Below are 14167 nucleotides of genomic sequence, written 5' to 3'. Positions count from 1 at the left end.
CAACATAACCCAGTTCTTGTGAATCAAGAAGACTACGTCTGTCAATGAGCTAAGAGAAAAGGATTTTACGGTAAGATCTTACAAAAATCCGATTTTTCCCAAAACTTGTGGCAAAATATAAAATATTCCATGGACTCACCATGCCTCTCAGCAAACAGCTTGGGGTGTCTACTTTCCAAAATGGGGTCATTTGGGGGGTTTTGTGGTATCTTGACATTTCAGGGCCTCCTAAACCGTTATAGGTAGTGAGAAAATGCAATGAAAAATGTACGCCCTTTGAAATTCTGATGGTGGTGATTTGTTTTCGGGCTCCCGTACACAGCTACGCTCCCAAAAAGTCCCACATATGTGGTATCCCTGTACTCAGGAGAAGCAGCAGAATATATTTTGGGGTGTAATTACACATATAACCATGGCATGTGTGAGCAATATATCATTTCAATGACAACTTTGTGTAAAAAAAAAAAAAAAAAAAAAAATTTTTTTTAGTCATTTTTCAAACACCTGTGACAAAAAAATAAAATATTCAATGAGCTTAACATGCCTCTCAGAACATTCCTTAGGATGTCTACTTTCCAAAAAATGGTAGTTTGGGGGGGTTTTGTACTGCCCCGCCATTTTAGCACTTCATGAAATGAGATAGGCAGTCAGAAATTAAAGCTTCGTAAATTTCAGTATTTACACCATAGTTTGTAGACGCTATAACTTTTGCGCAAACCAATAAAAATACGCTCATTGATTTTTTTTTTGTCAAAGACATGTAGCTAAATATATTTTGGCCCAAAAAAATGACAAATTGAGTATATTGGATATTTTTTAAAAGACAAACTTGAAAATGTCATTTTTTTGCAAAATTTTTTTAACTTTTTTTATTAATATCGCAAAAAATAAAAAGCGCAGAGGTGATCAAATACCACCAAAAGAAAGTTCTGTTTGTGGGAAAAAAAGGACGTAAATTTTGTTTAGGTACAGCATTGCATGACCGCGCAATTATCAGTTAAAGTCACGAAGTGCCAAGTTGAAAAAAGGGGTCTGGTCTTTTAGCAGCCAAATCCTCCGGGGCTTAAGTGGTTAAAGATTTTTTTTTGATTCTGTGCACTTACATATAAAACCGTAAAATCTTTTGGGCATAGGTTAAGAACTCAGCTGGTATTCAAGTTCGTAGTAGTTTTTATGACCTTGTTCTTGGGTGACTGACCTCTTGCCATCTGAGAGAAGATATTTTCTCCTTTCATCCTTCCAGGACGGCCTACATTTGAGAGATTGTGGCTCCGCCTCACAGGAAACACAACTAATTTGCAGCTGTTTAAAAGGGTCCCACCCATCCTTAGCTTCAGTTCAGTTGTGTTTCCAACCTCACATCGGAACGTTTGTTTTTTTACTAACCTGAGGCAAATAGCTGGCCAAAAAGGTCCCCCTGGAAGGCAGCTTTGGTCGGCCTAATAGCTGGTTCCTCCCTAGCTGTGTCCTTGGAAAAGGAACTTTCAGGTCGCCAAACATACCAGGTAGTGCGGTTTGCCTTATGGTGAAGGTCCCTCATACCTGAAGTCCTGCTTGTCTCTGCAGGAAGTCTCCTCCATTCGCTTCGTTGGGCGGTAAGGATTTTCGAATTTCCCGCCAGCGGTGAGCCCCAAGCCTCGCTATGGAGACAGGAAGTTCCGGCGGAAGGGGCGGAGCGGCTGATTCCCGGAAGAGACCCAGCGTGGAGGAGACACCGGGTCTGTGTGAGCTCAGTACAACCATGGCTGACTCTCCGACTCCGAGAGGGCGGAAGCCACAGAAAGAGACACAAGCGGCCGCAATCCTTACAGGGGAGAAAGCGGCAACGCAGGTGGCGACAGGAACGGGTAAGTGATACCGATGGCGGCCGACTGCTGTCTATTGAGTGACAGGTATTCCGTGCCATTTCTTCCTTCATGTTAGCCGTAGTGGTGGACAAGAGGGCTATTATGTCGCTTCATGGTGTCCTTTTTTCTTGTCTTCATGTGTTTACACAGGTACGCCACCGGCACAGGAAGCCCCTGCCAGACCCCTATCCTCAGCTAAAAAATGTGGGGAATGCGGGGTTAGATTGTCTAAGTCTTACACAAAGCCCTTATGCACTACTTGTATTAATAAGTTAGCGGGGCAGGACCTAATGAAAGATTTCCTTAAATCTATGAAGGAGGAAATGGCAGCTACTATTCAGTCATTTAAGGCTACAGCAGCTACCCCTCAAATCCCAGCAGAGGAAGTATCGAAAGATAATGTTTCCTCCCAAGACTGTGGGTGGTCAAAGGGACCCCCATCCCTCTGGGCAGATTCTCTATCCATTCCCTCAACTCAAGTTAGGGAACAAGAGGATCCAGAAGAAGGTTCTAGTTATTTAAGAGATCCTTCCAGTTCAGATAAGGACTCAGAAAGTGACAGTGAAAGGGAAAAAGACAAAAATCTTTTTTCCTTGGAATATATGCAGGGTCTTCTTAAAGTGATACATGACACTGAAGGAATCCCTACCCCTACAAAGGAGTCTTCCTGCAAAGACAAGGTGTACAAAGGCTTGGGGAAAGCCCAGTACAGAACCATTCCCATTCACCAGTCATTAAAAGACATAATACACCAAGAATGGAAATTGCCTACACATGCCTTATCCACACCAAAAAACTGGAAAAGAAGGTTTCCCGTTGAGCCTCAAGAATTGGAAGTATTCACAAAAAATCCTAAACTTGATGCTCCCCTGGCACAATTATCAAAAGAAACAGATTTATCCTTTGAAAATGCCGGGCATATTACAGATCCTATGGATCGCAGGATTGAATCCGTATTAAGTAAAGCCTGGGATTCTAATGCATATAATACAACTATAGCCTTAGCTGATACCTGTATGGCCAGGAATACAGACTTTTGGCTCAGGGAACTTTCAAAATGGGTCCGCAATATGGCAGGATCACAAGACCTGATAGATTCCCTGGCCATGATTAGTAAAGCTACATCCTACCTAGCAGACGCAGCTGTGGAGTCATTAGTAGCATTTGCTAAAACAGCAGCATTAATAAATTCTGCCAGAAGGGCGCTCTGGGTCAAAGCTTGGGAAGGTGATGTAAACTCCAAAGTAAGACTCTGTGCTCTACCCTTTGAAGGTTCATTACTGTTCGGTTCAGGACTAGATGATACCTTGTCCAGATCTGCAGAAAAAGGGAAAAAGTTTCCCACTAAGAAAAAGGACAAATCAGGAAGATATTCCTTTCGGAACTTCCAAGGCAAGAATCAAAAAAGGCCGTTTAGGGCCAAGAAAGGTGGTCCTGGTAAAGGGAAACAAGGGGACAAATTGTTGTTCCTTAAACCTGGACCAAAGAATCTAACTGACGCCAGCGTCAGAGTAGGGGGCAGACTGACCCATTTTGCTTCCCAATGGGAAAACATCTCTGCCAGTCCCTACTTTCTTCATCGGGAGGGGTACCAATTGGAGTTTGTCTCACAACTGGTATCGAAGATAATAGTGACCTATCCCTCAAAAATAGAACAAAAGTTCTCCAGGGAGAACTTTTATACGGTCAGATAAAATCTGTACCAAAATGTCTTTATGACAATGTTGGATTGAAGAGATGCTTACCTACATGTTCCAGTCAAACCTGGGTAGCCAAAAAGAACGTGATTTGCAACCCTGGTGTCTCTATCAGTGACAGTACCTTGGAAACTACCAGAAATTCCAGACCTGTCATTACAAGGACCTCTGATTTACCACAGACCGCAGTTTTTTCAATTAACAGTCTGGATAGTGAACGCCAAATATTAAAAGAAAAAGGATGCTCAGACAGAGTCATTGAGACCCTCCTTTCAAGTAGAAAGCCAGTAACTAGAAAAATGTATTCCAAAATCTGGAAGACATTTTGTACTTGGCAGAGTCAGAAGAAGGATTCCTCTGCCTCAACCCCAAGGATCCTGGATTTTTTACAGGATGGGGTAGATAAGGGGGTTGCGGTGAACACCCTTAAAGTACAGATAGCGGCACTTTCTGTTTTTTTAGACAAAAGGTTAGCCCAAGAACCTTTAATTAAAAGATTTCTGTTGGCTCGGAGAAGGGTATCTCCAATTAACAGAACTATTGTTCCAGCCTGGAACTTAACGCTAGTACTAGAGGCACTATCTAGTGAAGCATTTGAACCCTTAAACAAAATTAGTTTAAACATTTTGTCTATTAAGTTAACTTTTTTGTTAGCAATCACCACAGCCAGGAGAGTAGGAGATTTGCAAAGCTTATCCATAAAAGAACCCTTTATGAGAATTCTCCAAGACAGGGTGATTCTTAAACCAGATCCACTGTACCTGCCCAAGGTGGTGTCATCTTTTCATAGGAATCAAGAGATGGTTCTCCCATGCTTCTGTGAGAAACCTAAGTGTGCAAAAGAAGAGAAATTCCATTGCTTAGATGTAAGAAGATGTCTTCTAGCATATCTAGAAAGAACCAAGGGCTTTAGAAAATCTAGTCACTTGTTGGTTCTACATTCTGGACCAAGGAAGGGTTTACAAACATCAAAACCCTCAATCTCTAGGTGGATTAAACAAGCCATTAGTTTGTCATATAAGGTGTCAGGTACCCCCACACCAACAACTCTAAAGGCACATTCCACAAGGGGCATGGCAACTTCCTGGGCCGAAAAAGCCGGAGCATCCTGGGAGCAGATCCGCCATGCTGCCACCTGATCCAGTCAAGATACCTTCCTAAAGCACTATCGTGTGGAAGTACTGTCGCAACAAGACCTTGCCTTTGGCAGAAAGGTTTTACAGGCAGTGGTCCCGCCCTAAGGTAGGCCAGTATGGATTCCTTTATCATCCTCTCAAATGTAGGCCGTCCTGGAAGGATGAAAGGAGAAAACTTACCGTTAGTGTACTGGTAACGGCCTTTCTCTTAAATCCTTCCAGGACGACCGGCCTACTTCCCGCCCAATGTGGTGGTGAGTTCTAAAGAATATGTATATATAAATGTATATGTATATATGTGTAGCTGTTTAAATAACTATATTCCTTAAAGTTCGGTTGGAAACTACTTTTCTATTACTGAAGCTAAGGATGGGTGGGACCCTTTTAAACAGCTGCAAATTAGTTGTGTTTCCTGTGAGGCGGAGCCACAATCTCTCAAATGTAGGCCGTCCTGGAAGGATTTAAGAGAAAGGCCGTTACCAGTACACTAACGGTAAGTTTTCTATGTCATCACTGTATGTTTTTCTTATAAATTCTTGAATGACACTGAATGTTCTGCTAAGATAGATAAGAAGAGAACCAGCATTAGGCTGAGTCATGGAGGTAAAGGGAGTGGAGTTTTTTTTTTTTTTTTTTTTGAGGAGAAGCGTATGGTCAATTATCAAAAGTAGCAGAGAGGTCTAAGAGTGAGAGGGTACAGCGTAATGATCATTGGTTTTAGGCGAAAATAAACTATAACTAAAGGCAAAACTTTTTTTTAGAGTGGAGAGGGATTAGACCCCCTCTCAGTTTGTATTGCTGTCTGTGCCTCTGTTAAGGAAATTCCCCGTTTCTATTTGTCCTGTTTAACAACTTCCTGCGAATCGATGTAGCCCTATGCCCTACGTCTGCTCAGAGAAGTGGTTGTACCGGGGTGATGCCTGCAGCTAGAGGCATCATCCCGGTACCATTTCTTAGAGCCATCGGTTGGCTTTCAGGTTATAACCGCTGATGCGGCTCGGGATCCCTCCATAAAGAGTACTTGTCGCTGCCTATTACTGTCACAAGGGATGTTTACATTGCTTGTGACAGCAATAGAAGTAATCAGATTTTTTTTTTATTAAACTGTGCTAAAATTAAAAAATGAGATAAAATAAATAGGAAAAAAATGTTAAAGTGTCCACGTCGCTGTGAGCTTGCGCACAAAAGAAGACGCATACATAAGTCACGCCCGCAAATAAAAGTGCTGTTCAAACCACACGTGAGGTATCGCCGCAATCGCGAGAACAGTAATTCTAAAAAAAAAGAGCTCCTCTGTAACTCTAAACTGGTAACCGTTACAATTTTTTAAAGTATTGACTATGGAGATTTTTATGTACCGTAGTTTGTCGCCATTCCACGGGTGTGTGCAATTTTAAACCGTAACATGTTAGGTATATATTTACTCGGCATGACATCATCTTTCACAATAAACAAAGTAAATGGGCTAACTTTACTGTTTAGTTTTTTTTAAATGCAGTGAAATTTATTGTTTCCCCAAAAAATGGCGTTTGAAAGACCGCTTTGCAAACACCGCATGACAAAATAAAATTGCAACGACCACTATTTTATTTTCCTGAGTCTTTGCTAAAAAAATATATATAATGTTTGGGTGTTCTAAGTCTACTTAAAAATACAGATTTTAACTTGTAAACAACATGTGTTAGAAATGGGCTCGGTCCAGAAGTGGTAAATTATACTTTAAGCAACAGATAAATAGCGTTTAGTTGCTGTTGCGTGTTAAAAGAAGAGGGTTTACATTTTGTTGTTTAAATACGAAGTTCTGTGGACTGCAGTTGTTTGTGTTTTGTTGTAAAACTTGATCCCTGTATAGGATGAGCATTTTAATTATTTCTTTTTTTCCTAGGTAACTCCTCTGGTCCTGTTGGTGAGAGGGAAAAAGAGACCAATGTTATTATTGATGGTTTAATCTTGAAACAAGATTTTACCCTTTCTGTCGTTTTGGATGGTGGCTCTCTGCTTGTTACATATCCTTATGATAACCCAGTACACACCGGTGAGCATAGTAACACTTAATCAGTATGTCGCCACCTTGTGCAACATTTGCATGTAGCGAACACATGTTCATCTTTTGTCAACTCTGTTCTGTTTTTTTTTTTTTTTTTTTTTCTTAAGGCCCGATTCACACTAGAACACATGGTAAAACGCAAAAAAAAAAAATGTTAAAAAGCTGTCAGTGTGAGCTCTGGCAGGGAGCTTTATGTATAGGTACACTGCATTCATGTCTTTGCACAGCAGTGTGTTGCGTTGCACTGCAGTGACATGCATTGTCATCCAGTACGCTACCAAAAATCCATGCTGCATTTTGTATGCACCGCACTTGACTCCAGTGTGAACAATTGTGCCGTAGTGGTGACTTGTGTTTGTCCAGCTCAGGTCACCGCACATAGAGTAAAAAGCCCTAAAATTGGACATAGTTTTTATTTTTTCTCGTCAGATGTAGGTTGGTTTGGTGAATCTTTTACAAATCTATCTTCCTTGTAAATTGTCAGGGCTGTAGTCTAAACATTTGTACACGGTTATAAAAATGAGTGACGAATTCTTCTAGGTGTTAAAATTTATATTTTTTTGGTTGTCTTTTTATTATTTATAAACAGAATTAATGTATAATGTTGTGCATGTATTTTTTATAACAGTAGAGAACAAGGACACTCTGAAACATTTGGCTTCTGTGTATGCAAATAACCATCCTACAATACATCTGGGACACCCAGGATGTCCAAACAAGTCAGGTTGGTATTCGACATGATATTTTTGGTGTTTACCAAAAATTAGTTAGGTGATGTTAATATTTATGGTTGATGTTGATTTCCCTGGGTAGATGAGAATATCCCTGGAGGAGTGATCAGCGGAGCAGAATGGAGGGGACATCAAGGCAGCATGAAGGTAACACACCATAAAGATGTCCAGCAAGCTCTGAATTAGTTATATTGGCAAGAATTATGAGTCATTCCCTACATATGTATCAAGGAGTTTAAGTGCCGGGTCACACTTGTGCGATGGGGGAAGGCTGCGAATTTGCAGCCTGTTCCCGCATCGCAAATGCACATCTGGCAGTTCACACTGCCATATGCGATATGCTGGGGGTGTCAATGAAATGTTAACGACACCCCCAGTTTGATCGCATATCGCACTGCGATCTGACAGTTCGCACAGTATCGGATCGCACAAGTGTGAACCACTGTGCGATCCGATCCTGATGCGGCTGAAAAAATGCCTCATGTGCGACTTTTGTGCGGGTGCAGTGCGAATTTAGCCATACAAAGTGTATGGCTGAATTCGCACTGCACATCTGATCGCATGTAATGAAGGAGCAGTGCGCTCCGATATTACATGCGATCGATGCACATGCGGAAGTGTGAACCGGCACTTACATCTTAATTGTACACTGCAGGACTTGCATGCATAGAACATGGGTTGTATTCAGGATACCTTAAGGTAATTGGACACAAAAAACTTCTAGAGTGCCGTCCATATAATCCCCAGCCACTATGTAAGACTCCAGCTTTTTGCTGGACCTATTCTCTAGAGAAGTGTTTTGTTTTTTAGCCATCCAATATCTAACATCTTACTACTTCTACACTTATCTAGCAATTTCCGAAATAGTGACTCTTTTAACGTGTACCTTAGGAACCATACCTGGCCTGTAAATTTTGTTTCTCTCTTTCCTCTGTTAGGCAAAGTAGCTAATAGGGCATATTGGCCCATTGTGGTTTGCACATTTTTGACTGTGCATTAGGCCAGATTTGTCACAGTTGTTTACACGCGGCAAAATGCAGCAGCTGATTGATAATTAAAAAAACATTCCCATTCACATTAATTTTTGCAGATGGACACAGACAAACAAATAGCTATTTTTTCAGTATAACAAAAGTTTGGAATTTGCAATAAAGTTTGTTAAAATCCTTGCAATGTATATATGGTGCCTTGAAAAATTATGCATACGCCTTGAAATTTTCCACATTTTGTCATGTTACAACCAAAAACGTAAATGTATTCTATTGGGATTTTATGTGATAGACCAGTGATGGGGAACCTTGGCACCCCAGATGTTCTGGAACTACATTTCCCATGATGCTCAACTACACTGCAAAGAGCATCGTGGGAAATGTAGTTCCAAAACATCTGGGGTGCCAAGGTTCACCATTACTGTGATAGACCAACAAAAAGTGGCACATAATTGTGAAGTGGAAGAAAAATGATAAATGATTTTCAAATATTTTAACAAATATCTGAAAAGTGTGGCGTGCATTTGTATTTAGCCCCTGTCAATACTTTCTAGATCTACCTTTCGCTGCAATTAAAGCTGAAAGTCTTTTTGGGTATGTCTCTACAAGCTTTGCACATCTAGAAAGTGAAATGTTTGCCCATTCTCCTTTGCAAAATAGCTCAAGCTCTGTCAGATTGCTCTGTCTGTGAACAGTAATTTTCAAAACTTGCCACAGATTCTCATTTGGATTTAGGTCTGGACTTTGACTGGGTCATTCTAACACATGAATATGCTTTGATCTAAACCATTCTATTGTAGCTCTGGCTGTATGTTTAAGGTATTGTCCTGTTGGAAGGTGAACCTCTGCCCCAGTTTCAAGTCTTTTGCAGACTCTCGGGTTTTTTATTAAGATTGCCCTGTATTTGGCTCCATCCATCTTCCCATCAACTCTGACCAGCTTCCCTGTCCCTGCTGAAGAAAAGCATCCCCACATCATGATGCTGCCACCACCATGTTTCACAGTGGAGATGGTGTGTTCAGGGCAATGTGCAGTGTTAGTTTTCCGCCACACATAGCGTTTTGCTTTTAGGCCAAAACATTCATTTTTGGTCTTATCTGAGCAGAACACCTTCTTCCACATGTTTGCTGTGTCCCCCACATGGCTTCTCGCAAACTGCAAACGGGACTTATTATGGCTTTCTTCTTGCCACTCTTCCATAAAGGCCAGATTTATGGAGTGCCCGACTAATAGTTATCCTGTGGACAGATTCTCCCACCTGACCTGTGGATTTCTTCGGCTCCTCCAGAGTTACCATGGGCCTCTTGGCTGCTTCTCTGATTATTGCTCTTCTTGCCTGGCCTTTCTGTTTAGGTGGACGGCCATGTCTTGATAGATTTGCTGTTCTGCTATAATCTTTTCATTTTCAGATGATGGATTGAACAGTGCTCTGTGCGATGTTCAAAGAGTGAGATATTTTTTTTTTTTTAAACCTAACCCTGCTTTAATCTTCTTAAACACTTTATCCCTGTGCTGTCTGGCATGTTCCTTGGTCTTCCTTGGTCTGTTTGTTCACAAAGGTTCTCTAACCAACCTCTGAGGGCTTCACAGAACAGTGGAATTTATGCTGAGATTAAATTACAGGTACATAGGTGGACTCTATTTACTAATTAGGTGACTTCTGAAGGCAGTTGGTTCCACTAGATTTTAGTTAGGGGTATCAGCGTAAAGGGGGCTGAATACCAATGCACACCACACTTTTCAGATATTATTTTGTAAAAAAAATTCGGAAAACCATTTATCATTTTCCTTCCACTTTATAATTATGTTAGAGACATTGGTCCTTGCTGACCAGTGATTCAACAGAAGGTAAATTCATTCCTAGCTCTCCAAGAATTGTGTATAGAAAAGCCAATTCACTAAGGGATCTGCTGGTACATAGCGATATACAGGAGGTGACTATGACTGCCTTGTCTTACAATGTGAAGCGAGGTGGATTTGGGAATCGGAGGCAACTAAACATCCAAGGCCTTAATGTCCGCTTGAGTTTTACTTCCTTTTTGCCTTAAAAAAGATTTTTTCCTCCCTTTTTTATTTTTTCCCTTCAGCGATGTGGACAAGAACAATGATTAATGCAGAGAGCGATGAGAGGTATATGAATAGGATACTAGGTTATCTTTTTGGGTGATATGTGGTCTCCTGTTCACATATTGACAGTATTTCATCGATATTATGTTTAGTGAATGCAAACCAGGTTACACTTAGACAGTGCAGAACAATTGTAATGGGATTAATACATTTCTATTGTTATCTAGTGGGGAACTCTGCAATTACGGCTCCCCGGATGGATGTTTTTTATCTGTGCTTTTGCTGCCTGGAAAGAGAGATGATAGATCTGGATGACGTCACGGCGATGCGCACATTAACGCAGGCGGTGCCGTGACATCATGATGCACCGTGCATGCGCAATGGTGTCCATTTCGGCCATTTTGCAGGGTATATCCCAAGATATTGAAAAGGAAAAGTGATTTTCTGCGCTAAAAAATATTGTTACTCAATGAATGTGAAAAAACAAATGACTATAAATCATAAAAGGAATTTCTCTATCGCTCATTGACAGACGTAGTCCTTGGTGATTCAACACCCTCGGGTTATGCTGCCCTCTGCAGGAGCAGGACTAGACAGGAAAGAAAACGTTCTGGCCATACCCTAGGGGCAGTCCCAGAGGGTATATCCTCTCACTTCCTGCTCTAGCACATCAGTTTTTTTCTGTCTAGTTAGGAGTAAGGACCTAGATACCTTGCTGGGATCTTCGGTCCTGGCAGGATTTTTTTCTTAGAAAAGATTTTTGAGACAGCTTTTTTTCTCCAGTGTTCCTGTGAGATCTTCAAGCAAGAAAGCTGAACTGGGCGACGGGCTGGATGTTGAGATCCAGTGGTCACCCCAGTTCAGCCTACGAGGGCATGCAGGCCATAGCTCCGCGCTGGGTCGGCCGCGACATAGTCCCACTGGACGGGGACTGACCCTGCGAGTTAAACGTCTCGCTGAAACGCCAAAGACCATGAGTCACGGCGTCCGTATTGGTCGACAGCCCTCCTACCTCGGTGGAGAGGGGTACTGTCAGGAGTTGGCGCCCGCCTGGTTCCGGTATGGTGAGTAGTATGTTCCCCCTTTCCCCCTGACGGGTCCTGTGGTGAACGCGGGCCCCTCTCTGTAATGGTAAGGATGGGTTCCCCTCTATCCTATAACATGTCACAGATCCCCCTAATTGAGTGTGATTTTTGTGTACAAGAAGCCAGGAGGCTTGGTTTGGGAGCTGACAATCTAATTGTATTAATGTGAAAATGATTGTAGTCAGTGGCAGTACTAGAACTTTACTGTGATAGTATAAGGTATCCTACCTGTCAGAAGCCACAGGTCGATGTCTATACATGTATACTGCATTCCAGATCATTCCTCCAGCTAAGCAGATGCCTCCCGACGGCCACGGACCGCATACGGCCCGCCAGGGTCCGGTACCGCCGACCACGCTGACCACCATGAGGGTGAAGGGTTGTGAGGCCGAGATCCTTCTGCAGACATGCCGCTATTCTGTGCAGGCCGCCGCCATTGTCTGGTAGATCGCACGAGGCCGCCATTTTGGTGTAGCCTTGTGTCTCCAGCATGGGGGCGGCCATGTTTGAGGTGACTCAAACACCTCGTGGAGCCAGGGGGAGGCGCCGGTAGGCGTGTTAAGGGGCGGAGCCACCTCCTTTACCCAGGAAATAGGGCCAAAAACTTCCTGTCTGTAACAGGACAGCACTGAGCAAGCTGATGAAAACTTCTGTGCATCAGGGATGAGCCTTGGGGTCTCTCTCTCTCTCTGTGGTGTCCAAAAAAGCAGGTAACACTGAGGGGCGCTGTTGCGACTGGGGGACACAAAAAAAAAAAAAAAGTTTTTTACTTTGTCATTTTTTATTGTCGCTGGCAAATGTCTTGTATAATCATTGACCCTGCCGCATAGGTATCCCCACCTGATCCCCTCAAGGTGGCCGCAGGACCCTCCAGTACCCCACTTGTTTTTAATGCATTATCGGCAGTTTTGGAGTCTTTGGTATCCCGGGTGGAGGTGGCCTGTCAGGGACGGGGGTCAAGAAGCGACCCCCGCCTACCCCCATTGTTTATCAGATACTTCAGATACGGATTCGGAGCTGGTCAATGCAGTTGCAGGTCCCTCTTAGGGGGCTGTTGTCTCAGGTAATATCTCCTCAGCAGCGAGGAGCACGTTTCTGCCTCCGCCATAGCACAAGAGTGGTGGATGCACTAGGTGTGTCTGTCCGGGAAACCTTTAGTCTTGAGGTTACACCGGCAGAGGTAGCTGAGACTGAGATTCCTTTTTGGTACTTGTTAGCCTACCAAAAGGGCGAAGGATTTTCCTTTACCCAAATGGGGTCGTTTTGAAACGAACCCCTGTTATTTCCAAACGCATGGCTAGGTGCTATCCGTTTGAGGAATTCCTCTTTATAGGATAGACAGTACCACCTGCTGTCTTGCCACAGACTGTTAGGATAAAAGGACCTCGTAACTAACGAGGACCTTCCTTTTCTGCTCATAAAGAGTTGTTCGTTCCGCGAGGGCAGGCGATAAGGCGAAACCCTCCAAAGCCCCTTTAGAGGGGTTTCAAAGGGCGCTGGTCGGCTAACCAAAAAGTCCGGCTCAGCTAAGCCTGAAGAATACAGCCTGATGCGCCCCTACCCATCTCTGGGGTGGGGGGGATGTTTTCACCGGTTTCTGGAGGTCACAGGATCGAGTTTCGATCACTTCCACCGGTGCGATTCTTCCCTTCTAACATTGAACGGTTTCAGGGGTTCAATTCGAACCTGTTCACAATGCCCAGGAAAGAGGGCAAGGTGTGTCCAAATCTGGACTTGGGAAAAAATAGAGTCCATCCGTACAGTGGTGGCCTCCCTGCATCAGGGGGATTTCCTGGCATCCATAGACATTTAGGAGGCCTATCTTTATATCCCCATCATCGCAGGACATCAGCGTTTTTCTTCGCTTTCCCAAAGATCATCCCTGGTTCCCACCAGGACACTGAACTATCTGGGCCTAAGGTTGGATACATCCTGGGCAAGAGAGTTTCTCCTTGCTGGGAAACTCCAGAAGGTTCAGTCAACGATTCGGATGTTGCTGTCCGTCAATTGGCTGGGACTGATGGTGGCCTTCTTAGAGGCAGTACCGTATACCCAGTCTCATACCCGAATTCTCCTGAAGGAGATTCTTTTTTAATGGAATCAGAATTCCGATTCCCTGGACAATCGGATCCGGTTGAGCGAGCGGACCAGGAAGTCTCCGATGCTCAACCAGGGGAAGTCATTTCTTCCGATAGCATCCAGATTACCAATAAGGGTATCGGAACTGGGAGCGATCAGATTTTGTCTGATTTACTGGATCGAGCAGCTCTAGAGCAGCCCGATTCGGATCCAATCGCATATGGCCTCTTCATCCAGAGGTTTTTCACTAGCTGTCCCTTCATTGGGACATCCCGGATGTGGATCTGTTGGCACCTTGGCTCAACAGGAAGGTGCGGAGGTTTGTAGCTCGCACCGCGATCCTCTAGTGGACGCAGCAGAAACGCTGATCGCCCCGTTGGGGCAGTATCAGCTACGGCATGCCTTCCATCCTCTCAAGTTACTGCAAACTTCTTCACAGGATAGAGGTGGAGGGAATTCCAGTTATTCTGGAAATTCCGGACTGACCTC

General features: G+C 43.4%; 2 protein-coding genes across 2 annotated transcripts in view; one reads left to right on the top strand and one right to left on the bottom strand.

Moving 5' to 3' along the window:
- Positions 1 to 14167, bottom strand: part of TMIGD1 (transmembrane and immunoglobulin domain containing 1) — a 532600-nt gene that overhangs the window by 322752 nt on the left and 195681 nt on the right. The window lies entirely within an intron of this gene.
- The window catches only part of CPD (carboxypeptidase D), a 239753-nt gene that overhangs the window by 189613 nt on the left and 35973 nt on the right, over positions 1 to 14167 (top strand). Inside the window, exons 15-17 of the mRNA XM_082244945.1 lie at positions 6566 to 6715; positions 7356 to 7451; positions 7541 to 7605. Coding sequence (XP_082101071.1) covers positions 6566 to 6715; positions 7356 to 7451; positions 7541 to 7605 — 311 coding nt within the window. The remainder of the gene's footprint in view (positions 1 to 6565; positions 6716 to 7355; positions 7452 to 7540; positions 7606 to 14167) is intronic.

This window comes from Pelophylax lessonae, assembly GCF_965119305.1.
Source record: "Pelophylax lessonae genome assembly, chromosome: 2".
NCBI lineage: Eukaryota > Metazoa > Chordata > Amphibia > Anura > Ranidae > Pelophylax > Pelophylax lessonae.
This window is presented reverse-complemented; position numbering and strand designations above follow the sequence as displayed.